Source organism: Formica exsecta, unplaced genomic scaffold (assembly GCF_003651465.1).
Source record: "Formica exsecta isolate Colony F162 unplaced genomic scaffold, ASM365146v1 scaffold82, whole genome shotgun sequence".
Taxonomy (NCBI): domain Eukaryota; kingdom Metazoa; phylum Arthropoda; class Insecta; order Hymenoptera; family Formicidae; genus Formica; species Formica exsecta.
Genome location: NW_021853592.1, coordinates 827,042 through 853,656, shown reverse-complemented (window position 1 = coordinate 853,656; position 26,615 = coordinate 827,042). Strand labels below are relative to the sequence as shown.

The following is a 26,615-nucleotide window of genomic DNA, read 5'->3' as shown; positions in this document are numbered from 1 at the left end:
GCCGATGATTAAGTCGACCGTGAGGGATGGCTTCGAGGATGCGCAAAAAGAAAAAAAAAAAAGAAGAAGTTCTAATCGAGATTCATCGCGTCGGAATTTTCGACTCCATTAAATCGCGCGCCTTTCCAAGAATCTATCAACTCATTGGTCCATCCCGACGGTCATTATCGCGAGAGCATCATCCTGAGAGAGAGAATTATTCGCCTCGTAGACGCAGGGATCTCGCCGCTCGTCGAGGGAGGGATGCGCCTGTAATTGATGGGCTTTAATGGGCTGAAGATTATAACGTACCGTGTTTTAATTACCGTGATCGTGGTGTGTCTTCCTGTTATTACGCGGCTTGATGCGAACTGGCGCGATCGAGAGCGCGCCCTAAACTTTGTGATTACTCTCGCGACGGTCTCTCTTCCTGCCAATAAATGTGACGGCGACACCATTCCGCTCGCCCCGAGATCTTCGATTAACAATTACTCGGCGCGGTATAATAATTTACCACGCACATCAGCTTTCAATCTCGCATAAACTTCTTTACGCGGTAATACACGGTTAATGTACTCCTCATCGACGTAATTGCCTCACCGGAACGAAAGTACGAGGGACTAATAACTCCCGTATATCTGGACGATTTATCACGTGGCGCATTTTGTTTATACATTGTACATCGGAGAAAGAGATCTGAATCTTTTCTTTTTTTTTTCTAATTATAGTTCTAGTTTTAATCGCGATAACGCATTTAGTTTTTTTCGCAACTCTGATTTCACGGATTTTAAATCGACAAAATACGAAATATAAAAATGAGTAGTACATTGCTTGTAACATCTTAAACACCGTGTAACTACATTCACGGAAACAATACTTAGCAACGGGGCACACACGCGCAATGAAAATGCGGCGCAAGAATGGGCGCTACGTGCCGGACAAAACAGCCACTTATGGATTATCCGTGAAGAAGTCGTTGCATTCCCGAGGCCTTCCTCATGTTTACACGAGCGTGGCATTTCTCGCTGGAAACTTGCCGGTTGTTCCGTGGGTTTGCTCTCAAAGGGCCCGTTCGTGAGCAAATTGCGCAACGAACAGGAAAAGACTATCAACGTGGAAAAGGAAGCAGCAGCGCCGTAAAATCATTTGTCAACAGTTGAAAAAAAAAACATAAGATAGGATATCACAGTCCTTGAAAATTTTATGTCAGTTTTTAATATCTTGCCCCATTCTATGCTCCCTGCCTTAAAGGAAGAAAAATTTAAATTTGTATTAAATAAGCCACGAGATATACGCCATGAAAAATGAAAATGAAAAGTTTTGAAATGAGCGAGGGTTTAAATACCGCGGAAAAGGGATAGATAAAATGAGAGAGAGAAACGGAAGCTGCTTAGTCTCGTGTAAATTTTTTCAGAATAAAGAGGAAACGAAGAACGGCTTAAGTGCGTACCTAGGTTTCCCGTAGCAACTAAGAAACTTGAAAGCATGACGGGCGGGCGAGTAAGATGAGATTACACCTTCATTAGCTTTTTTTTCCTCGATATACGTCGGAGATATACGCAGGAGCTTGGACGGACGCAAAGAATTGCAAGTAACTTGCAGCCGAGTTATGCGCGCGGTAATAATGTCTAGTTAATTGCACGGTGGCTCATTGCGTACCTTACATTAGCGAGTGTAAATATAAAACTGTATGCAAGTTCGCGAGGGAGAAAGAGAGGTTTGAAAGAGAGCATGCTCAGAGCTCGCCTGTTCGGAACGAACGATGCATATATTTAACATATTTTATTAAGATTAGCAGCTATTAATAGTGAAATTTTACGATCGAGCGAAATGTCTCGTACTAATCTTATTTCTAATTTCCGATAACAGGATAATATTATTATTCATTTCGCAGAGTATAAATCTACACAAACATTATTTATTTAAAAACGAAAATTAGCTTTTATAACCATTTCTAAAAAGTTGTAAATACGTCAAGATATATAATTGTGAGATTATTTTGATCGATATAATACAAATGTGTGTATTTATACGCTGCACGTTTAGGCGGAAAAAAAAGAAGAAGGGCAAAAAAAAAGAGAAAAAACGAGGAAGACGCGTATCTCGTGAGGCTGTGGGCGAGGCAGGGATGTGTTCTATGAGGTATTACGATATCGATGGAACGGGCGTATCTTGCGGTAATGCGCGTTATTACGTGCTGCCGAGCGAACTAGCGATCGATGGAACGACCGATCGATCGATCGATCGATCGACGAACAGCGAGGGGATGTTTCAATCGCGACTATCGGATGGTAGAGAGTATCACGATGGATTCTTTCAAGTCTCTTATAGCGCGGTTGGCATCATCGAAAATTCGAATCGAATGCGAGTCGTTAAAAAACTGATTAACTTTTAATGTAGCGGGATTCTTTTTAAACCCGGATATTTTTCGAGGCAAACGAGGAATATTCAACTCTATTTTCATCATCGTTTTATATGATTTCGAACAGGAATAATTTAGAAACAAGGACTTTCGGATAATCGTCTCTTATGCAAAGCTCGAGAAATTGATTAAATCAAGTCAACAGATATTTTATAACGCGAGTAAATATAAACTCGATGATGATTTGCAAAGATTTGTCGGAAATCGGAAAGATCTGCGACAGGGTTGAACGTTTCTCCGTATTTATAGAAATCAGCAGAGATAAAATTAAAGATAAAATAAAATAAAAAGTAAAATCGTGCGAGACCGCGTGCAATTCTCAAAGATCAGCGGCAGATAAAGTGCGAACGAGCCTAATATGGGCGAGGGTTGCGCCGTCGGTCCACAAAGAGGAACACGAGGAGTCCGGGTGGTTTATCCTGCGCGGCGCGTAATTCTAGCCCAGGTAGGTCTATAAATAGAGTGTACGTGTACGTGTTGCTGACCTGTTGCTCGAGAGCACCCTCGTGTGAACGTCGAGGCCCTGAGTAATCGAACCCCGTTGTTCCAAGAGTACCTCTTCTCCTCCTCTCCTCTCGTGCCGTCGCCTCACGTTCCGTCGTTCGTGCCCAAAAGCACTCGCTACGCCGAGCCGAGTCGAGCCAAGACGCGCGCGCACCTCGAGAGAGATCATTAGGCGTAATGAATACCCGATGGTCCCTTACCTCGCAATATAATCGCCTCGGGGGAACTTCAAACACGACCACGGGCGTTCCGTGCGCCGAACATTCTTGCGATAATGACCGCACCTCGTCGCGAATTTCAACGATGACCATCGCGTGTAATCATCGAGGACAGGTGACCTTGTAACTTGGATGAAAAACTGATTCTCGCATCGAGTCTCAAGGATTTCTTCAAACAGCAACCAAGGTCTCGGTTTCAAGCCGATAGATTGCCCGCTGACAAACGCGTAACAAGGTCCACGCGATCAAACTGTCCTGCCGAGCTACGGGACTGTTCAGTTTACTTGGCACGCGGAAGTCGCCTCTTCAGGGGTCCGCGGGACCACGAGAGCTTCCTCGCGCACCAAACTCGGCGTGCGACCATACCGTACGTCTTCACGAGAGAGAGAGAGAGGGAATATGGAGAAAAGAGTGTGCAACACAGACGTATGCGCTAATTGTCATAATTAATCGTGGAAGAGTTCTCAGGATTAAACGGAACGGAGGTCGGAAATACTTCCAATGGCAGCGAGGTCGTGGAACTTTATTATCTCACGTGCTGCGATCCGGAGTCATTTGCCATCGACGAGTACAATGATCGCTTCTTCGATCACGCGATTCCTTCGACCTCGTTTGCTACTGATCCGTGAGCTAAAAACGCCCACCACGTTCGTGAACGCCTCGCAAGTCGCCTCATTCAGTCGAGATTCATCGCGACAGATATATCACGTGGATTCTTCCTCCAACTTCCTCTGTCGGCATTCAAAGCGCCTTTCCTATTAACGGAACTGAAATTACGACTGTTGCATCGTGTCCCGCTAAGGACCAGAGATCATCGTACAGTACCGGCAACAAAGTAAAGACCGTGTCTCTCACGATTTTCTTTGTACGCGGCTATATAATTTGATACTCGTTCAAAGATTTCTTGTTTATTCCCTCGGCACGACGATTTTATCGATAGTTGTCTACCTTTTCGCATTAATCAAGGCTCATTTCAATGTGTTTTGAGATATGAGGATAAGATTACAGAAAAAATCCTTCTTTTTCATTCAATTCTCGCAATAAACAGAAAAGAATCTTTTGTCAATAAATATGTTAAAATATTTATGAGTTTTGTGCTTTAGAAATTTCCAATGTCAAGTTAAATAGACGTAGCGATATATGTTCGCTTCTATAGCTCTCTCAAGGACACGTTGGAGGCATTATTAATGCATGCTCTGGACCGATATACTGTTATGCCAATAATGCGCTCGAGATGGACCAGTACTTGCGCTGTCAATTATCAGGTTTTTAGTCGTCGAAACTCGCGTAGTCCTCAAAGAAGATGAAGCAGCACGTCGGCGGCTCGAGCATCGGATATCCCTTTTACAAGAGGCGGACAGGTCCGTTATTCATTCCCCCTCGACTCGTACGATACCTACGCGAACCAAGTACCTACCCATCTTGCCGGAAGTACGCGCTTTCAGTCGCCGGCCATTTGTTGTCATAAATTATTAACCGTGCCATTACTCGCGCGCGGGACATCGTAAATAAAACAATATATGTTGCAGTTGTACAAATCAATCTCGGAATATTATAAGCGCGAGACTCGCGGCGAGAAGTGGACTCGCGCAAGATTAAACAGTTCTTAGGCGAGAGCAAAGTACATACTTTGTTACGTCCCTATAAATTGATACGTTGCGCGATCGCGCGATCAGTTCTCGTTCCTCAAACTACACGCACGCACGCATGTACGCATACCGACAGTATTATCGAACTGCGGATTTGCATAATGCGCAGCGTGTGATAAAATTAGTTGCATGTGCTGACGACGACGATGCTAAAACGGCCGCGTTCAATCGCTCTGTATGCAGATTTGAGCCGATTCCGAACAATTCCGACGCATCTCCCTCGTGGAAAGTCGGTCGATCCGACCGGCTCCAATCTGATTAGCGAACGGCGGAGTAAAACCGGGACACGGTATCCACGACGGCGAACTTCGCCCACGGTCCCCTTTTAGCGGTCGGTCGTAGTAGTATAAGGAGTTTGTTCTCAGGTGAAGGTAATCATATTCCGCGTTCCACGGTAATGGTGAACGGACGCAGCCTCCGGGCTGTAACGGAACCTCTGCCACCAGCCTGCACCCCGGCCTCTGTGTCGGGGCCGGGGCCGGGGCCCCGTGGGTGCACCTAGCTCGAGCTGCGCCTCTCTGTACCCTCTCCTCCGTACAAGCCAAACTCCTATGTTGCCGCAATTATCGCACGACCGGCTGTTATCTCTCTGGCTCTTCTCCCCCGACGATCGTTATCGTTACCATCTCGTTCCTAAGCGCGGACAAGGCGGACTAGCCTCTGAACTTGACCTAACCCCGTGACATCGGCGGCCCGGTCGCAAGGAACAACGCGAATACTAATAATAATTAATTCGCCGCTATCCACGATTCAATAAATGATCCGCCATTGGCGGAAACCGCACGCGAAAAGGGATCCCGTTGCGCTTGCAGGAGCCCGATAGCGATCGTTACTGTTATTAGTAACGACGAGAGATGGTTACCTCAGCGTGAACGAGAGCCAGGATGTAATATGTTGGCGCGTTATCCATTCGCGGGATAATCACGACGCATTAATTAGCGGATTAATTAGAGCGGAGGCGTTCGCCTTACTTTGCCGTGACGTGGAACGCATCGCTCGCTCTCGCTGTTGTTGCCGAGAGCGTATTAACTCGTCTGTTCCGAGTTTCATCCGACCATAGGTAATTTTATCGCGCGGGCCTGAAAGTAAAATCGAGCATTCTCGAGCATTCTCGAGCTCTCTCTTCGCTTTGACTCCGGCTGCCATTCGCGCTTCTTACGTGTCTCGTCAAAACTGTTTCGATACTTTGACATCAATGTTGAGTCAGAAGGCACATGCCGAGAAACCGATAATAATATCTCCGCAAGCCATATCTCTAAATGAAATCGATTTACAATATCTAATACGGACGCTTGGAAAAATCTGTGATGGAAAAGAATCGAGATTCCGAGCATGAAATACTTTCAGACGAATCGGAAAATACCTCTTTATATTTCTCATTATTTAACCGTCGTAAAATGTAATTGATTAATCCGAGAGGGGGAGAGAGCGTCCGTCCCGTTACGAGCTCGAGCCACTCGAGTCAAAGGGATCCGGATAGTCGACGGTTGTACATACATATGTAGCGCGCACGATCGATGATCGCGCGCGTGCTGTTAACCGGAAGATGTCATCGCCGGCAATTACCGCCGGATCGAACGTAAATTTATCGGCGCGACAGACCCAGTGCCGGACCCTGCGACGATGCACTTGGACGCGCGTCGCGCTTTATAAACGCGATGCATGCCGAAGACACGGTGCCTTCCGTCGCGGCGCGGCCGTGTCGAGAGCGCAAGTGGAATTAGTCTCGGTTCGACGGACGCGCCTACTGCTCCTGGACGAGCAAGATGGAAAGTAATGCACCTGGCGACGAATGAGGGTGAATCGACGCGAATGCCGATCGTGCCGAGGGAATGAGACAGAGAGAAAGAGAGAGACAAAGAGACGAACGCGGAACGCAATGGAGCCGGGCCACATTGTCAGACCGATATTTCCATTCATAACGCGTCACCGCACGGGTGTGTCGTTTCTGGGTTGCGAACGCGACCCGCGTGTCATGCACGCACCGAACGTGAGAGCAACGCGACTCTATCGAGCTACTGGAATTGTCGCGGAATGACAGACGAATGTCAAGATTAATTGATCAAATTAATTTTTAACCAATGCTTAATGAGCATCAAGTACTGTTTCTTCTTACGTTTTTTCTTTTAACTTTTTCAACAGACTTTATTTATTAAAATTTCATGTAGAAAATCGGAGAAACGATACCTGAGTTATAATTCAGAATAATACATTTTTAATAATCTTTGAGTAACTTTAAAATTGCACGCGCGTGTATAGAAATGAGAAAATATTATGGGGCACGTAGCGGATCGTAGCGTATGGTGGAAGCACAAGCGCAAAGGGAAATAAAAATCTAGACCATGCAAATTTAGACGTTACGAGCGTCCTGTTTTACTACCGCGAATGAAAGAAGTTACAGCTTCACGACGCAGCGTGCATTCCTCTCGGAAAGTTCTCGCGGAAGGAATTCACAAGAACGAGCGTCTCGGAGCATTTTGCACAGTACTTGGACTTCGACTCCGAGCACTTTGGCTAAAGATGTTAAAAGCGTGCGTGCCCGACGGTATTGACGGTATTGCGTCCATTCACCGAATTCCCCCGTTCAATGGACCGTACCGTGAATACGCAATGACGTAAGGGTCCCTGTGTCGCTTCGCGGCGCATTGCCGGCTTCGCAATTGGCGCGTCTCGTCGCGCTGAGAAATATCTCGCGGATTTATCCATTGGCGCGAGATTCATTACGATCGCGCGGTCGGAACGTAATTTACAACGCGGCTAGCATGAAACGAACGTTAACGAGCGAGCGCGAGTTTAGGTGTCGCGACTCTTTCACATTGCTTCTTCTTCTTCTTCTTCTCCTTCTCTTTCCCTTCCCTTCTCCGGATTACAATGAGCTGCCGGTGGATGCGTTGCTCGGGGGAGAGGAGTGGCAAAGGGGAAATATACACGTAGGGGAAAAGATGAAGTCGACAGGTAGAAGAGAAACTACCTATGCGCGCGCGTGCGCCTCTCTCTCTCTCTCTTTCTCTCTTTCTCTCTTTTATCTCTCGGTACCGCTTTGTATTAGGCCGCTGTCGTGCGGCTGGTATGCGCCGCCAAAGTTTTCTTCCTATGCGCACGGGAATTCTTCTTATTTTTCTCTCTTCCTCATCTATCGCGTTTACTGGCAAGAGTCGACGGCTTCTCCGAGTAATCTCTCTCGGTCGAGAACCTGAAGATACGATCTTCTCTCGCAACGCGAAACGCGCCAGCGCTCGATTTTACGCTCTCGCTTGAAAATTAAACTTTTATTACGAATCTTTTTTCGCGCGTCCCTCCTCTCTCCTTATCAAGCGAGGTCCGAGAGGGCATCGGCGCCGGATCGGCAACCACGGCCGGTGCCCAGCACGGAGGTGGTTGAGCACACACAACGCGCGTAGTCTCGTGCAAATACGCGTGCTCATTCCCACGCACCCACGCCTCTCACAGCCGGTTCGCGCTTCAGGTAGACGGACGAATCGCATTTAGCCTCCCGCCGCGACGTCGCAAGTGTTTTCTCGCGTCGCAAACCGCGGCGTCTTGACTCTGACATTGTGATATATCGTACACCTGAGGGGATTCTACCCCGACATCGATTAAATGCTAGCTAGAATTCAACCGCTTGACTCCTTTTATTTAAATACCGATTATAAGACAGCGATACGCGCACATAATTCAATTGATTGACTTATTCATGAACGCGAGATCGGTCAAAGTGTTAAGATAAATCTGGTTCGATTCCAGAGTCTGTCCAAGTGTCGATTTGTCAAATCAAGGTGGCGATTACGTGGTAGAATGTCATGCGACGAGATAAATACGGTTTTGAACCGCGCCACGATGAAATAGATAAGGGTACAATGGTTCGTTGAATTTTTACGCGTATATAAATAACGAAAAAACTCGCAAAGCTGTCTGAGTAGGTTTAACTTGGAGCTATAAGCAGATATTCAGAACGATTGCATTTGTCACATAATGCAGAAGAGATGACCGATATAGGGTGCCATTCGTGTTTACGTTTCGAAACGCTTTAATATTCACTTGTTGGCGATTAAAATAATTAATTTATTTAATATATTGAAAAAAACAATCTCGCACAATCTCAAGTAAACAGAACTCAATTACATTTAAATGCGGATAAGATATATTTTCGAGGGAATGCTTTGCCTTATAAATAATTTTATCCGACTTTCTCCGTTTAAATAAATTTCATGAAGATTGGCTCTCTTATTTTGATTATTATATACAAAGCGACATTACGAGAGACTTGGAGATCTTATAGTTTATACTTACACGGATAATGCGAACTAACGAAAGCATCATTTACATGTTTTAGGGTACGGAAGAAGAGTGCCGACATGTCGGCGTTGAGCGCCGCGCTTTGTAGACGCGGGATAATCCTCTGGCTGGCCGCCGTCCTACTGCTGGCGTCACGATCCACGCATTCTGGTAAGTTTTTGCAGGAATACCTCGGTACGCTTCTATCTCCCTTTCTTTCGTCTGGCTCCGACGCCTCGGACACGCTTGAGCCGCCGTACAAAACATGAGTCATTTATTTGAAAGAAGGACCGTGAACGCGCGGACTCCCACGAGAGGAAATGGGAGGAATAGGCGGGGAAGAAATATTTTCGCTCGTCCGAAGACGCGATCGGATTATCTCTGCTTCGGCTGGAAGCCGGATTACGATCCGCAATCCATCCATAAATGCAGCAAAATAAAGCTATAAATCGTAAAAAAAAAACGCTTTTGTTTCCATCGATATTGTGTTTACTCTTTTTCACGATCCACGGAGAACGCCGACAAGAAGTCGAATATTACAGTAATAAAGAGAGTAAAAGTAATCTCGATGAAGATGAGATTAGCCTCTCCAAGTATGTTTTGCCGATAGAAATTTACGATAAAATCTAGTTTTTCGAACAATGTAAAATAAAAAAAACAGTGATTTTATCAAAGCACATTTCTTGGACGGTAGAGTCAAGTGCCGCGTCATTTCTCGAGATTACAAAAGAGACGCGAGAAGATAGAGGCCTGAAAATCGAGCGTGAATGTGTACCGTGTGTTGAAATTAATTTCTGAAAATCAGAGAGAGAAAGAGAGAGAGAGAGAGAGAGAGAGAGACGAAAACTTCCGCGATCGCTCTTTCTTCGTATTCTCCCGGTGTGACTAACGCAGAGTCGGCCGGCCAATGTTTGAATGAGCGAGCCACGTTCTGTCAGGCCGTCGAACCTATCCGCGTGCGCCTCCCTTCTTCTCCGGTGACGGAGAAAGAGAGAGAGAACATTACCTCATAATGCTCACCTCTGGCACCGGCTGTGTCGGAGCCCAAGGTGCTTTCCCATGGACCTGGCACACCATATTCGTTCCTCGACCATTCCCAGGTCGCCTTCGGGCGGTCGGTCGCGTCTCCTTCCTATCCTCGTGAGGCCTCGTTCCGCGAAGTATCGCGCGGAGCTTCTTCCCTTTACGTCTAGCAGGTTTCAAACGGTACGCCTGGATCCTTATCGAGTCCTGCTACCGATATAAGAGCAAGACGATCCAGTTGGGCTTTAAATTGTCGCATTATGAATTATTTCCGGAGAAGAAAAACGGCAATAGTGCGAGATTATATCGCGCGCGATCGACCGCAAATTCGTGTAAAATGTACTTCAATATCGATCGAAAAAAAAGAATTTATTGCTCTCGTAATTCGTTATTCGAGAAAGTAATTTTTTTTTGCAATCTCGAGAGAAAAAGATATGCAAAGAAGTCGAATCTATTTTGCGCCAAGCGCTCACGACGTTCAATCGATGGATCGATAGATAGAGGTGCGTTCTCGGAAATACACGATACGAACACGGCGCGTGCAAAAACGTTGCATCGTCAATGAAGGCTTATTGAGGATGCGTCAGTTTTGCTTCTCCCCTTCATCAATCGGCCGTCGGTGCTTCAACGAAGAGCAGGTGTGGTTAAACGGACAGAATCGATTGAATTCCGCGACTCGCTCGGCGTGTCTTCTCTTTCTCTCACTGGTTTTTTTTTTCCTTTTTTTTTCACTCCGGGAATAACCTGGCGATTCTGTGATTCTTTCTCTCTTGTGTGTACGCTCGTATCCTTTTTTTCGTTCTTCAAGCTTTTCTCGAGCAGATAGCAAGGACGATCGAGATCGACACGCTCGATCACCGGCGATTCATCAGACGACGGACAAGTTTTACTGGATTATGTATCTTCTTTGTGACAGCGGGCATTTGTGCAAGACGTTCGTATTCAAAGGAAATCAGGAACATTGCCGACTTCGGTAGGCAACAGGTTTTCATTGCAGAAAAAATTTATCTCTCGTTTTTTAACATTCTTCTCGGATCTGTCGTTTTAAGATTATCGAGGAATCCGCTTGATATATCAGATTGCATTACATTGGAAAATTATGAGCGACGCTCACCCTTTGCAATTTTCCGTGCTTGCATCAAATTGTTACATGTTTATATGGTTTACATCATTATTATCCGCGACAAGAAATCCGATAGTTGACAAAGTATAGATATTACTTCAGTAACATCTCTCTTCTCGTTTCGCAAATTTATTTCATTTCTACATATCTCTCTATCTCGCGCGTTCAACAATTCAAACAAAAAAATTATTCCTTACATTAGTGCCAAAAAAAAAAACGCGACGGAGAGATCTTCCATATTCATGCAGAGAAGTCAATTTCGGAATTCCACTCGGAAATGATACAAAATCGGCGACGGAAGAAAAAAAAAGATACGTTTTGGCATACAGCTGTCCACTCGCGTAGCGGTTCCTCCGCGGTTGCAGCTACGCGATGCTGTGTGAATTCTGGTCAAACCTGTAAGCCCCGAGGTGTAGTCAGTCTCGGCGTGCTCACGTCGTGATGTCACTGACCGCGTACCTCACCGTTCGCCACTTACGGTCCGCCACGGGGTCGCACCTGACCCCTGAGGCGTTCCATATTTATGTCTAATGCCTGGCAAAGTGTCATTATCGTCAAGCATCATCAGACTCTCTCGCGACGAGCCCGTCGCGGAAGAGAATGCGGATAGCGCAGCCGGAGAGCATACAAATGCGCCGAGATATATGTGATGTGGAATCGCGTACAGTTACGCGTCTATTAAATGTACTCGAATATTCCGCGTGAGATATGATCGTACGAGCCGATCGATAAGTATATGTGTGTATGTGCAAAAGATTTTTATACATTTGAAAAAAGAATTACGGATCTCAATCTCTCAATTTTACAATTAAATCGGATTGTCCGAGAGGTATATGAATCTATCGTAAAGTCTTGCACTCGGGCTCGGAACAATGAGGGTTTTGAGGTGACTCGATCCAATGCGTTTTTAATAGCGAGTGCGAATACATTTCGCGCCGTCAATTCAGACGAGGAAAGAGCTCTCTCATGAGATAAGAGGGTATAGAAAGGATCTGTTGTAACCGGTACATAGTAAGAGGACTCCACTCTCTTGTCCTCTTCTGAGCTCTCTCCTTCTCCCTCTCGTCTGTGTATCTTCTTGACTACTTACCGAGATGGCGAGGTCAGCGGCGGTCATCCGACGAAGGGTATAACGGAACGCGTGGGTGCAACGTCACCGTGACGCGGATTAAATCGGTCGCGACGATTAATCCGTTTTGGAAAATGGGGGTGTTCCGATTTAGTGCAGAGGAAATTTAAGGGAGGTTATCACGCGATATCGCGCGTTCAATGTCCGCTAGAGCCAACATGCTCGCAGGGCATTCCCGTGCAGCGAAGTGAATCGCGAGTTCAGAGATCCCGAGTCCCTTATCGGAAACGAGCGTTTCTTTCGTCCGGGAATTATTCTCATTACCGCATCTAACGGCGCGCGGACTCGCCTCATAATATAGGAAGTGGCAATGAACTCGATCCCGCGATTCGGAGGATATAATTTATGATTGTCCTCGAAAGGAAGAGAGGGGACCGCACGCTAAGAAACACGCGGCGCGGCGCGTATTACGCCAGAAACCGGTCGGCCAGGTTTCCACGGCGTTACCTTCTCGATCGCCGTGACATTGGCATTAACGGTTGCGCCGATGCAAACAAAGCTCGTTATCTTTTTATCTCGTAATCTGAATTTGCTTCGATAAAATTATCTGAGTTGCGTAACTTTCGAGCGAGATGAATTGCCAACGAGGAGGAAAATCTTGTCGCGCGGGGATTTTCTTCCCTCATCTCGCGCAATGGGAGATGAAATTATTCCGTCATCTTTTTCGTCAGTGTATAGGCGGATAGGCTGACCCGGAAAGCGCGCGGCGAAGGAAATCGCGACCTTGGAGGATGCGTAATGCAGAATTTCGTGCACGCAATACACCAGGGTCCGGCTATGGTGCCAGGTGTTCATCGGACCGCGTGCGGTTGATGGTAATGAACTTTCGCGAGGCAAGGCCGCCGGGGATGATTTCATAACGCGAGCGCAAGCGCTTCGCGTTCTCCTGCAGTGTAATAGCATCGTTCGCGCGCGCATTCGTGCTCAGACGCGGAGAAAGGGACGCGGGTCAGGTCGAGACACATCGCGAGAGAGGAACCGAGAGGATCGCTCTCCGAGGAGGGAGCGAGACAATTGTGAGAGAGAAAAGTGGAGAAGGGCAAGAGGGGAGACGACACGGGAGAGGAAACGGGAGGACTCTCTCGGCGAGTACGTCGACTTACATAATGACTCTCCCCGCGATTCCTCGAGATATATATAAAATATGTTTGTGTCTGTGTGTATGCGCGATTCTCTGTCCTCGATTACGAGCGAGGCGGCCGAGAGAAGCGTATAAATCTCGCGCGCGGAAATTATATTCGAGGGAAGATGCGTTTATTGTTGATACCGATAAACTCCCACGTCGTTCTTTTTCTACGCGATCAAGATTGATTTAGGGTCCGCGTTCCCTTCTCGAGGTACATCTCGAGAAAGAAAGAGAAAGAGAGAGGGGAGAAAGAGAGGTTCTGGCCTTAGACCGTACCTTGGTCGATGCACACGGCTTTGTACGATGCGTTTTATTCGAAACTGTATTTTTATCCGAAGCGCAGAACAGTATCTCGATGAGCGAGATTTATCGAACGACTCTCGCTGCTTCTTCCCGGAAAAGAACTCGTGGTCCGTGCGTTTCTCGATCACGAGAGAACAAGAAACAAGTGTCGGAAAATACGTGGGATCGGTAACGTACGTCGATCGTGTCGAGATCATCGCGCTTCATCACGATGCAATTCTCCGTTACCACAGTCGAAATGCGTCGCAACTTTTTGCCAGCATCTTCCCGGTCGTACGCACTCAATGATCGTCCCGTTAGTTCGCCATCGGTAATTTATCGTTCGCCGCTGAACCGAGAAGAAGCAAAGGAAATGCTCGCTTGCGCGGCAAAAAGCAGTCACTCGGTTTTTGGTGCGTATCGTCGTAAAACTCGACGGATGGACCGTTCGAAAGATGCGACAAGTTTACGTCAGCTCTAAAAAAAAGTCGAATCAATGATGATTACCCTCGTAGGAAATATCTCCTTTTTCCCTTCTTTTTAATTTCTCGTTACGGTATCGAACAGATCTCGGATAAGTAGCTTCTATCAATCGATACTAGCCTTGATCATATCATTATGCGTTCAATTATAAGCGCCGCGCATGCCAAACTGTCTGTTGAATAATCGTATTGTGCAAGAGTGTCGTAGTTAGCGCACGCACAATGAAGAACACGTACGGAGATTACAATCGGGATTACACGACACCTTGACCGTGGTCTCTCCGCAGGAAGGTGCAACGTAATAATTTAGCCCGACCATTATGCGAGACAAGAATCGTCTCGGTAGGCCACAGTGCACGCGTACGTGATGGCTCCGTATAACGTGGAGGCACGCGGCTCGGGCCCCGATTTGTTCGTGGGATTGACGAGGGGCCTTCCATTCACCCGAAGCCTGTGTCGTCGTGATTCCTGGTACAAATCGATTCATTGGAAATCGCCTGCGTCGCGGAATGTCTTGAATTTTCGCTTCCAAAAGATCTATGGAACTCAATATAGCAATTTTTTTTTTCTGCAAAAATGCAAAGGTATTTAATAAAATCGTATAATTTTCTTGCACGTCCAATAATTTAATTATCATTTACGAAGATTTGAATAATTCTCTCTGATCCATATATATATATGCACGGATGTAGTATTGAATCTCTCCAGGATGTGATAAATGGCTGAATGTAGCTTCGAGAAAGCGAGAACGAGAGTGACTCGAATAGAAAAGACTCATTGTGCGATCTCTAGAACATCTCGGTGATTGTACCTCGGGAGAGTATCCTGTCACGTTTCAGGAACAATCGAACTCAGGGTCCTGCGTGCGACATTTCAATTCCGAAAGAAATTGCTAAAGAGTGTCGCGTAAGAAGAAAATGGAATGGGAGATATGTACGTATTGTGTGTTGTACGCGTCGGATTACACGCAGAGAGTCGAAGGGAATTCAGTATTCTGTGCGCACTCTCGCTATACAACTCGTTTGACTAGGGCGAGGGTGTTAATGAGAATTCGCCCACGTGTGTTCGCGCCATATGACGCTTCCACTCGTCCAGCGTCAAACCCTGGTACACCCTCGAGAGAGAGAAAGAGAGACAACTTGAATGCGTCCTGCTAGTAATTACTATGATAAACTGCACGAGGGAGACGCATTGACGTCATCCCCCTCCTGCAAATTTTACCGAGCTTATTCGACGTAATCCCGTTTTACACTTTTCATTAACTTTAATTCCGCGTATCGTGCATGAGCATCTATCCATCGCAGCGCGCTCGATCTTGTAGCATTAATAACAGTCGTGTGTTTCTTTGATTACAGCACCGGTATACGATCAGGATACCACACAGATCGCAGAATACGATGGAGGTATGTATATCACTCCGACATTAACTGCATCTAATCAATCGATACGTGCGTTAATATTAATCGTGTCGCGGTTCGAGAAGCCGCAGGTATCGTGCTTTAATCAGGAGGATCGAATATTATGAATGATTTTTACGTAATGTATCACAAAATTAAAACTTGTTCGCTAAACTTGTTGCATTCCGCGATGTGATGATGCCGCGAAAATAACAATCGCATTACATAATTGCGCTATGTTTCAGATTTTTGACATATTTATTAACGTTTAATTATGTTTCTCTAGCTGTTGCTGGGTGTTACTTCAACTTTCAGCGTTATCAAGAAGGGGATAGGATCATTACGAGTGAACCATGTCTAAATTGCACGTGCCACAATCGAATGCTAATGTGTTACCTGAAGGTATGTCCATTCACGAAAGCGATCGGTCAGGATTGCACGGTGGAGAAGCGTCCGGATCAATGCTGCCCCGTGATCACTTGTCTGGAAGTACCGGTCCAATTGTTGACGTCGACAATGAGCGCACCGGCGGATTCCACGGCAGTTGGTTTCCATGATAATTACGGATGTCACGTCGACGAGAGATTTTACCCAGACGGCGCCATGCTGCCGCTGGAGCATCACAATCCTTGCGAGCTTTGCTACTGCATTCGAAACAGAACCACATGCGTCATGCAAGAATGTACTTTACAAGTGGCAGGATGTAAACCGGTCTACCAACCGGGCGTGTGTTGTCCGATCAAATACAATTGCGGTAAGTAATTGCGTTGTCTCTTTCTCGCGATATTTTGCTCTTCGTTCGTGCGCTCGCAATTACTGATTATTTGCGCAGAATATGACGAGGAACTTAGCACCACGGTTGGTCCAACTCCCGGGCTCATCACCACAACTCCACCTCCCGGCGCGTCATCTCAATGTTATCATGAGGATAAAGTGTACGAAGACGGCGATCTGATTTACTCGAATCAGCCTTGCGAGCATTGTTACTGCTTCCGAGGTGAAATCGCTTGCGCGGTACAAAATTGCGGAACGCCGATGCAAGCGCACGGAAAGAATTGCACGGCTTTACCGCCACCAGAAGGAGAATGTTGTCCGACCACATACGAGTGCGGTAAGTAATTTCACGTAATAACCGCCGGTTGCGATGCATTATAACTCAACGATCTAATTGAGGTACAATGAATATTACGCATTAAAGCATACGTTTACGATTTATACTTATTACAGAAGAAGACGAAGGAATCACGCTACCAGAAGAAGATGAAGAACAACTTCCGGGGCAAGTACCACACGATCTATTGACGACCGAGTCTCCCATGCTAATCGATCAGGAGGATCAGCAAGTAAAGAAACACCTTCAGGAGGAAACATTCCCAGGTGCCGACAATGCTATACCGCACGAGGGAGAAGAAGAAGGGAATATTCAAGGAACTATTGAACATATTACTCAGGAACACATTGCTTCTACCGAGAAATCTGAAGAACAACCCGCAACACCACCAGCAGAAGAGAACGCTGTACTTGAGACGGAAACTACTGCTACGGAAGAGGCAATAACTACGAAAGTGCCCTCCGATGCAGAAGCAACGAAGACGGAAGCGCCTATGACAGTACAAAAAACTGAAGAAAGTTTAGCTACCGAAGCACCTGCCGTTGAATTGCCGGAAGTTTCATCTATCTCGGAAGGCTTACGACCGGAAGAGGAAGCGGTAACTACAGAACATGTACCTGAAGAACACATAAGCACAGAAGAGAGCGTAGTTGAAAAAGAACAATCGATTGAACCTGCCGTTAGCGAAGAAACGCAGACTGAAAGTGTAAAATCAGGGGAGATTACTAGTCCACACGAAGAACTTTCAGTAGAGGTGACTGAAGCAGAAAAAACAACGGGAGAAGGACAAGTTAGCGTGACGGAAGCGCCAGAAAGACCAGAAATTTCGACTGAAATTGTTGAGGAAGCAACATTACCAGTCATAGAAGCTGAACAGCTTGATATTAGCACTGTTCCTGAATCTATTACCGAGAAAACGAAGGAAAGTGAAGATAAAGTAGAGACATCAAGTGAAATTTTGATGACTGAGACGGAAGCATCGATAAAGGAAGTAACTACAACTGTACCTCATGAAGCATCCAGTACTGAAAAAATTACCACTGAAAAAGAAATATCTCATCTAACGGAAATCGCTGTTACGGAAGAAGTTCCATTGACTGAAGTGAGTAGTTTGCCTACAAAACAACCTGCTGAAAAAGAACAAAAACCAATGGTAAGCGAGGGTGAGGAGGAACAACGGCCGGAAGAGCCGACATCTGAGCACGCAGTAATCGAAAAAGAACAAGCCACTGTCGGCGCTAAGATGGGAGATGCCGGTCTGACTGAGAGTCCAGCAATGGGCGAGGAACATATCACTACGGAAGGGCAACGGGCAGAGGAATCAACTCCGGAAATTCCAACTCAAGGCCTAACCGGCATACCAATTCCTGAGCGAAGTCCGGAACAGAAAGCGGAAGATGAGAACGTGTATCATGTGACGGAGGATTACCATGATATTATACGTCCAGAAATCATTAGTCCCGACAATCTTATAACTGAACATCCGCAGGAAATTCCTACAACATATATTCCACAGGAACAGGAGACTACATTAGCCTCGTCAGAAGAAACTTCGAAACCAAGTGCGGAGGAAGCTGAAGCACCGGAAGAAGAAAGTTCAAAACCATATCCGGAAGAAGTTACAGAAATAAATCTACCAAGCCAGCGTAAACCAGAAATCACTACAGGCTCCGAAGAAACAAAAACAGAAAGTACTCCTGCTGTTACTGAAGCTCATGCTAGCACGGAACCTTCTGCAACTACTATTTCTCATATATCAGGAGAAAAAGTATCTGAGGAAACTGAAAAACCTAGTGTGCCGAAAGAGATCGAAACAGAAATTCAATCAACAGAAGAAACTCTCAAGGAAGAATTGCCTACAAAGGAACTTGGTATCAAAGAATCTGGTTCTTTTGAACAAATTAGTGGTGAGAAAGAGGTTCAACCAAAGAAAGAACAGTCAAATGAAGAGGAAATAAAAACACAACCTCCGATCATAACAGAACCAGAAATTTCTACTTCTATCCCAGCTGAACACGAACATTCAACAGTGCCTCCGAGTCTTGAAGAAGAACAAACAACAAAAAGTGAACATATTACCGTAATTCCTGAACAATCGACCGTGCTACAAATCGGAGAAATAGAAACTGAAATTACTCCTGCTGAAAAGAAAAAGCCAGTCGAGGAGCATGTTACAAAACAACCTGCTATTTCACCAGGTATAACCGAAGAAGACAATGAAATACAAACCGAAGAACCTACCTCGAAAGAGACAGAAACCACGGTAGCAATAAAGACGATAGAAGAAGCCGAAGAGAAGCCTACGACACAAGCGCCTGTTGAAAAAGAAAAAACTGAGCAACCTGAACAATATTCAACTGACAAGATTTCAGAAGAAGCTGCTACTACAGAAAGCCATGGTGTGCAACAAACCGAGGCACCTCCGATCGAGAAAAAGCCTGAGGAAGCAGAAGGTATCGAAGGCGTATCAACGGAAAGTATAGAACATCAAACTGAAGCAATGATAACAGAAAAGGAACCAAGCGAAGGAGATAAACCATCTGAAGAAACTATAGGAGTGAAACCAACAGACATTACAAGTATTGAACAGACAGAATTACCACACCCTATCGAAACAAGTGAAGCTGAGAAAGAAAGTGAAGAAAAAATCTCTGTGCCTGTATCCACGGAGGAGGTGCAAACAGAAATTCCTGTAGTTGAAACTGGGTCCACCGAATCACCGGCAGTGGAGGAAACAGAGAAAATACAGACTGAACCTTCCGTTACCGAAGAATATATACCAAGCCAACCTTCGATTCCCTCAGACCGCAAGGAGGATCAGGAATCTGTTGAACCAAAACCAAGCGAAGAAAAGCAGGAAGGCGAAGAACAAGTAACTCAGAAACCATCTCTCGAAGAGAAGAAAGAAATTGAAACACACGAAGAACCACAGAAAACGACAATTCCTTCTGAAGAAGCTGTTACCGAATCTGTTTTGCCGGAACAAAAACCGACTGAGGTTACTGGCACAACGACACTCGTTGACGGAGGCGAAGCCGTTACGCAACCAGCTGTGCAAGAGCAACCTGAAGTAGCGAGCGCACAACCAGAAAATGTCACAACAAGACCATCAGAACAAGAAGAACAGACTCAGGGACCGGTCATCAAAGAACAGCCTGAAATACATGTAAGAAAAGAGACTGAAACACCCATTTCTGTAATTCACGAAGGTACTTCTGTAACTCCAACCAGCACGGGTGAAGAAGATATCAGTAAGTCAACCGAAGCTGCAAGCGAAGGTATCACGACACTTGGGCCTATTGAAAAACCGACAAAGCATGAAGGTGAAGTTTCCGTCGAAACAGAAATTATACCTTCTACAGAATCTGTATCTTCAGAATTAGAAACTGTATCTTCGGAAGAGATACAACCGGAAATTGTATCTTCTACAGAATCTGCATCTTCAGAATCAGAATCTGTGCCTTCGGAAGAAAGACAACCGGAAATTATATCTTCTACAGAATCTACATCTTTAGAATCTTCAAAATCAGAATCCGTGTCTTTAGAAGAGAGACAACCGGAAACACATGAGCAGACCACACAATCATTGGTAATGGAAGAAGAATCAAGCCAGGAAGGAAGTGAAGAGCTTACTGAAATACCCACAAAAGAAAGTGCGATTCCAGAAATGCCTAAAGTACCTGTTACTGAGGAGCAACCACAGAAGCCCGAAGTGAAAGACATTGCAAGCACGGAGCCGCCGATTCACGAAGAACAAGAGGAACATGCAACGGTTGCTTTAAAAGAAACTCCTGAAATACAAATTACGACTGAAACACCATTGGAAAAAATACCTAAATATTCAACCGAAACGAGCATTTCTGAAGAAACTCTTATAGAGAAAGAGAGTACATCAGAGATTGCACCTCGTCCATTAGGTATTCCAGGAGAAGGTAACTGTCTTGTCGAAGGACAATCCTACAGCAATAATTCGGCTGTTCCGCCGGCGAACGCGTGTCAGACGAGTTGTCGTTGTATTAGCAGTATCGTTCAATGTGAACTCGTGCAATGTCCTGCCCCGCCGGCTCATTTATTAAACTGCATGCCGGTTTATACGAGCGGAGAGTCGTGCTGTCCAATGTATGCATGTGATTCGACACCAACTGCCGAATTGGAGTCTGACAGTCACGTAATCGAGCCACATACTCCTGAGGCAGAGGAAGACCAAAAAACTTCTTTGCCGGCAGAGATATCAACAGAGGAACCTGCCATAGAGGTTACTGAAGCAGCGAAAGAATATAGTACGTTAGCTGGTGAAATCAGTACGCCGGAGGCACGGCCTGCGGAAGCCACTGTTGCCTCTATTTCTCCATCGGAAGAAGAGATAGAATTGACAACTGAGAAACAGCAGACTACTCTAAAATCTATCGAACCAATTTACGAACAGCCAACTACAATTGCGCAATCTATTGAGCAACAGCCTGAAGAACATACTATTAGTACTGTGCCTGAGATAGCACAGGAGTCTGCAAGTCAAATACCCGAAGAGGAACATTATACTGTGCTACCAAATGTACCAGGAGAAATTACCGAAGACAAAATTAGCGAAAAAGAAGAAAGTATAACAGAACCGGCAGCTTCGACCGAGCAACCACAGGAGGAGACTATCGAAGAACAAACTCCTGTTAGTGGCGAGGAGCAAATAATTACTTCCACGCATATATCTACAGAACAGGAAATTTATAGTAAAGCAGAAGAAATTACGACCCCGACTATAACAGAAGAGAAAAAGATTTCTGTTCCTGTTGAAGTAGAAGAAACTTCAACATCTGCTGAGAAAGAAGAAGAAATTACGACTATTGGACTTGGTAAGGAAGAAGAGATTACTACGACTACCAAAGAGAATCCCTCTGAGGAAGAAAGTGTTAAGGAACATTCTACGCCTAAGTCGATTAAAGAAGGTGATACAAAGCAGCCTGAAGAAGAGAAAATACTAATAACTTCCGAAAAATCAATTATTGACGAAGAGGAGTTATCAGCGAAACCGGAAATTTCAGAGGAACAAACGACTGTTGAAACAACTGAATATGAGAGTACATCCATTCCTGAAATTCAACCGACGACGGAGCATAAACTCGAAAGTGAAACTGAGCACGAAGAGGAAAAAGAACATGAAATAGTTACGTTGGCTGAAGGTGAACAAGCTACTCAGACCGAAGAACCAGAAAGCCAAACGAAATTACCTGGCATTGGCAGTATAGAAACGCAAGAACCAATCGCACCTGTTGCCGAATCGACGACTTTGATACACGATCATACGGTGACCGAAGAAGCGCCATTAGAAGAACATGCAACTATAAAATCTACAGAAGTTTCTACGGAAGAAAGCAAAGGAGAAATAAAACCGGAATTTTCAACTAAAGTTCCTGAAAAAGAACATGTTACGATTCCTATCTCATCCGTTGAAACAGAGATACTTAGCGAGATGACAACTAAACAGGAATTAGAAAAATCTAGCGAAGAAACCGCTAAACCAGTCGAAGAATCTACTACTGAAGTTTCTCATGAAGAAACATCGCCGGAAACAACAGAAAGCGCAGCAGGAAAAGAACCTACGGAACATGCTGAAGAACATACGGAACCATCGGAATACGAGAAAGAACCATCTGTCACAAAATTGCCTGAAGAAAAACCATCTGTCACAAAATTGCCTGAAGAAAAACCATCTGAAACTGAATCTCCGATTAGTACGGAACAACCTATTAAAGTTGAAACTTCCAAAGCAGAAGCGGAACATGAAAAGCCTATTGAACCCAGTATTGTTCACGAACCGGAAAGTACGCAAATTTCGACTGAACAACATCCAGAAGTCGAAATTGAATCTCATACATCTGCATCACCTGTTGAAGAGCATACGATAGCCGAAGAAATACTAACAACGTCTGTACGTACAGAAGAAGAAGCCGGTGAGCAACCCGTTACATCAAAAAAGGAAGCTCAGCCGAGTCTAGACGAAGTAGGAACTAAGCAGCCTATCATTCCCGAAGCGGAATCCGAAGTACCAGCTATAGAAGAAGAACACATCACTGTTCCAATCGAAGAACACACTACGAAATCTGAAGAACATCTTGGCGAAGAACAGACGGTTATTCCTAGTGAAGGCGAGACAACAGAAAGCGGTATTTCAAAAGCAGAAGCCACAGAAAGCGTAACGAGCCAAGAGGAACAAACAGGAACCGAAAAGAGTACAGAAAGTGCCAAACCAGAAACCGAATTGCCCAGTTTAACGGAAGAACACACTATTATTTCCGAAATTCACAAAGAAGAAGAGGAGCAGAAACCTGAAGTCGGAGTAACGAAAGAAACGGATAAAGAAGAACCGGTCACGGAAGAAGCTATTAAGGAAGAAGCTGTAACATCTGCTGGTATTACAGAGAAATATCCTGCCATGGAAGAACACACCGAGCAAGAAGTTGAAATAAAAACTCATGGACCAACGGAACTTGAAACAACGATTGCTCCGAAAGAGCAGAAACCTGAAGAGGAAGTTACAAGCGAGCCGGAGCGTCCATTGAGCGAAGAAGCGACGACCGGACCAAGCTTGATACCTGAAGAATATCCAATATCGGTGGAGGCAGAAGAAAAAGAAAAAGGCACTCATAAACCTGAATATCAGACAACGGTATCCATCGCAGAAGAAGAAGCATCGAAACCAGTGACCGAGGTCAGTGAAGTGGAAAAACCCGAAGAAGAATTTGCTACATCTGAAAGTGCAAAGGAGAAACCGGAGGAATCCATTACAAAAGTTTCTGTCGAAATAAGCACAACCGAAAAGTTTGCGGAAGTTCCATCTGAAACAGAAAAACCTGTACCAGCTGTACCAGAACAAGAAACAAAATCGCCCGAGCAACAACAAGGTGAAACTACCACGAAATCAACTGAACATGCTGTAATCGAGGAGAAATTACCAGAGGAAATAATTCCAGTGGAAGTGATTCCAGAAGCTGAAGAACCAAGCGAAACTTCTACAGTAGGTGAAGAGGAAGCACATTCTACTGAATCGAGTCTTTCAGTCGAAACGACTTCCATTCACGAGGAAGAACATCCGTCGATACCGAAATTACAGCCAACTGAAGGACCTCTTCCTTCTGAAGAGGAAACTCTTGCACCGGGAGAGATTCAGCCTAGCAAACCGGAAGAAGGCGAAGAGCATCTAGGTATACCTGAAGAACCTCAATTTACTACAGAACATGCGCCCGAAACATCTGTTACAATAAAACCAGAAGAGCATCCGGAAACCGAACAATCAGAAATATCTTCGGAAGCTATCGTGCCAGTTGAAGGATCAACCACGATATCTAGCGTGGCAACCAAATTGCCTGAAGAGAAAGCTACTATTGGACCAATATCAGAAGAAGCGGAAACCCAGGGCCCGATAAGACCTGAAGAAGATGTGCAGGAAACGCCGATTGAAGATGTCATAAAGACGCAGCCGGTATCGACGGAATTACCAATCGGAGAAAGTACAGAAATTTCCGATGAGGAAATCGTTCCTTCCCAAGAGAGTGAAGAAGACAGTCATCCTCACATTGACCACTTCCCAGAGGCTACTATGAAGCCAGAGACTGACTATTCCGCGGAAAGTGGATTGGGATCCGACGAGGAACATTTGCGACCGGTTAATCATACTGTAGAATCGGAACGACCGTACCACGAACACCGACCGGCAACTACTTTGGCACCTCATATTCCGGAGTATCCCGATCAATCGGATGAGGATTATCCTCACTTCCCTCCGCAAAGTGGCAGTAATTTGAATCCCGATGAGGATTACGATGAAGACGCACACATCTACGGACCGGGCACTTGCCGATACGGAGGCAAGGTCTACGTCTCGGCGCAACAGATACCCAGAGATGATCCGTGCGACTTCTGCTTCTGCTTTAGGAGTGACATTATCTGCTTGCAACAAAGCTGCCCGCCGCCTATTCCGGGCTGCCATGAGGAACCAATCAGCGGCTTCTGCTGTCCTAGATACGAGTGTCCCGTGTCAATGGCCATGTCTCTTAACTTGACCACCACCACTACCACGACCACGACTACGTTACCGCCACATTTTCACGCTCACGCTTATAAAGGAGCCGCGAAACGAAGTGGCTGCCAGATCCGTGGTCAGGCGTATCGAGTAGGAGAGGTCATTAAATCGACGTCTGGACCTTGCCTTCATTGCACGTAAGTTTTTATCAACGAGAAAAGATATATCTTTTTATTCCTATAATTAAATTTTTATGTCAATTTGTGCGTATTGTCTCCAAAAATTTTACGAATTCTTGTAAAATTTCAGCTGTGGAGGTGATGGCAACATGAAATGCGAACCGCGAATGTGCAGTCCGGAACCGATGCTGAGGCAAATGATCGCCACGGCTGCGGCCAAGAGGAGGAGATGAGCCGCCGAGCTGGATCGTCTTTACAAAGAATCATATACGAGAGCGACGAAGTTGACAGCAGGATTCAGTGTTGTATAAAAGTGAATTAAAATTATTCTAAACTACCTAAACATCGTGCGGAACACAGACAATAATGTGCTTCGGCGATCACGAACTGAGTGGCCAAAACGTAAACGTTTATATTAATAATATTATATTATGTTATATATATAAAAAAAGAGAAACAGCGGTGAATGAGAGATGATGGAGGTAATAATATCGGTCGGAGATCCGTAGGGAATTAACTGCGTATCGGGGCGCGTTATCGGTGCTAATACGCGGATACGGAAGGAGGAAACGATGCTGCGCAGATGTAGAAAATATAAGAAAAAAAAATGAATAAATTTCGTTCGTGATAATTCCGCGTTCTGTTTCACGGGATATTTTGTACGCTCTGAAAAAAGGAGAGAAAGAGAGAAAATTACTGAACGTACGAGACTTATGACTGTGCCTTCGTCAAGTGTCGAATATCAACGGCACTGCTTTCGTTTCGGCAACGAGCGCCGTCCGCAGCCACGGTCATCGTCGTCGGTATTTTAAATAAGCCCGAAGAATCGCGATCGCTTGCGACTTCGTAGGTAATGAAAGAAAAGAGAGGGAGAGAGAAAGGGAGAGGAAATGCGACGAATGCGTTTCGTACGACGCATAAAACGAAAAAAAAAAAAAATAAATAAAGAAAAGAAAATTCATTGCGCCAATCGATCATGCAGTGATATGGAAATAATGAAAGAGAATCGTATGAAGAATATCTCTCGATTCGCAGAGATCGTCCTCTCTAAATAGCTTAGAAGTTTTTTAAACATTTTTCTACGCGAACTACACGTCCACGGTATTCCTCTTACGATGCAACGCTAAAAATTGGGAAACGAGAGAAAGAAAAACGTGATTGCGTATCACTGTGACAATCTTAAGCGACGATGATATGTCATTATTTGCTGTGCGATCAAGCGCATTCTGGATCGTTTATTCGGCTGCTACTGCGTGTCCTAATGATCGGGTCACATTATTCAAGTTTGCTGATATTCACGCGCACTCGAACACGATCGAGATTAATAAGATCGGCACAGTCAGCCGATCGTGCTTCCAGTATTCTTAAGCCGCGAGGATCCTGAGATCCTATAGTCGTTTTCCTCTCGAGGAAGAACTTCCGATCGAGCCATCTCTGTCTATCTTTTTCCTTTTTTTTTTTTAAATTACTCCGTCAATCGTATACAGTGCCAACGATCGTGTCCTAGTGCGCGCGCGGGTGCGTATGTGCGTGTGTGTGCGTGGTGCGTATAATATGTTAGAGGATGAGAGAGAGAGGAAGCCAGGGAGACGAAAGATACACGCATCTCAAAGCTCAAACAGCGGCTCGCGCGGAGGACCGACCCGAGAATTTGCTTCTCCGGCGAGCTGGCGTCATTATATATATATATATATAAATATAA

At 45.3% G+C, this 26,615-nt stretch overlaps 1 protein-coding gene across 2 annotated transcripts in view; it reads left to right on the top strand.

The window, feature by feature from the left end:
* Window positions 1–26,604, top strand: part of LOC115244500 (titin) — a 39,315-nt gene extending 12,711 nt beyond the window's left edge. Inside the window, exons 2-7 of one of the 2 annotated variants that reach the window (XM_029822192.1) lie at window positions 9,106–9,218; window positions 15,568–15,615; window positions 15,896–16,363; window positions 16,442–16,720; window positions 16,840–24,931; window positions 25,044–26,604. In XM_029822192.1, the coding sequence (XP_029678052.1) occupies window positions 9,128–9,218; window positions 15,568–15,615; window positions 15,896–16,363; window positions 16,442–16,720; window positions 16,840–24,931; window positions 25,044–25,146 (9,081 nt within the window). In that variant the 5' untranslated portion in view covers window positions 9,106–9,127 and the 3' untranslated portion in view covers window positions 25,147–26,604. Of the gene's footprint in view, window positions 1–9,105; window positions 9,219–15,567; window positions 15,616–15,895; window positions 16,364–16,441; window positions 16,721–16,836; window positions 24,932–25,043 lie in introns of both variants that reach the window. The other variant, XM_029822191.1, reaches the window with a different exon arrangement.
* Window positions 26,605–26,615: the final 11 nt, after the last annotated feature.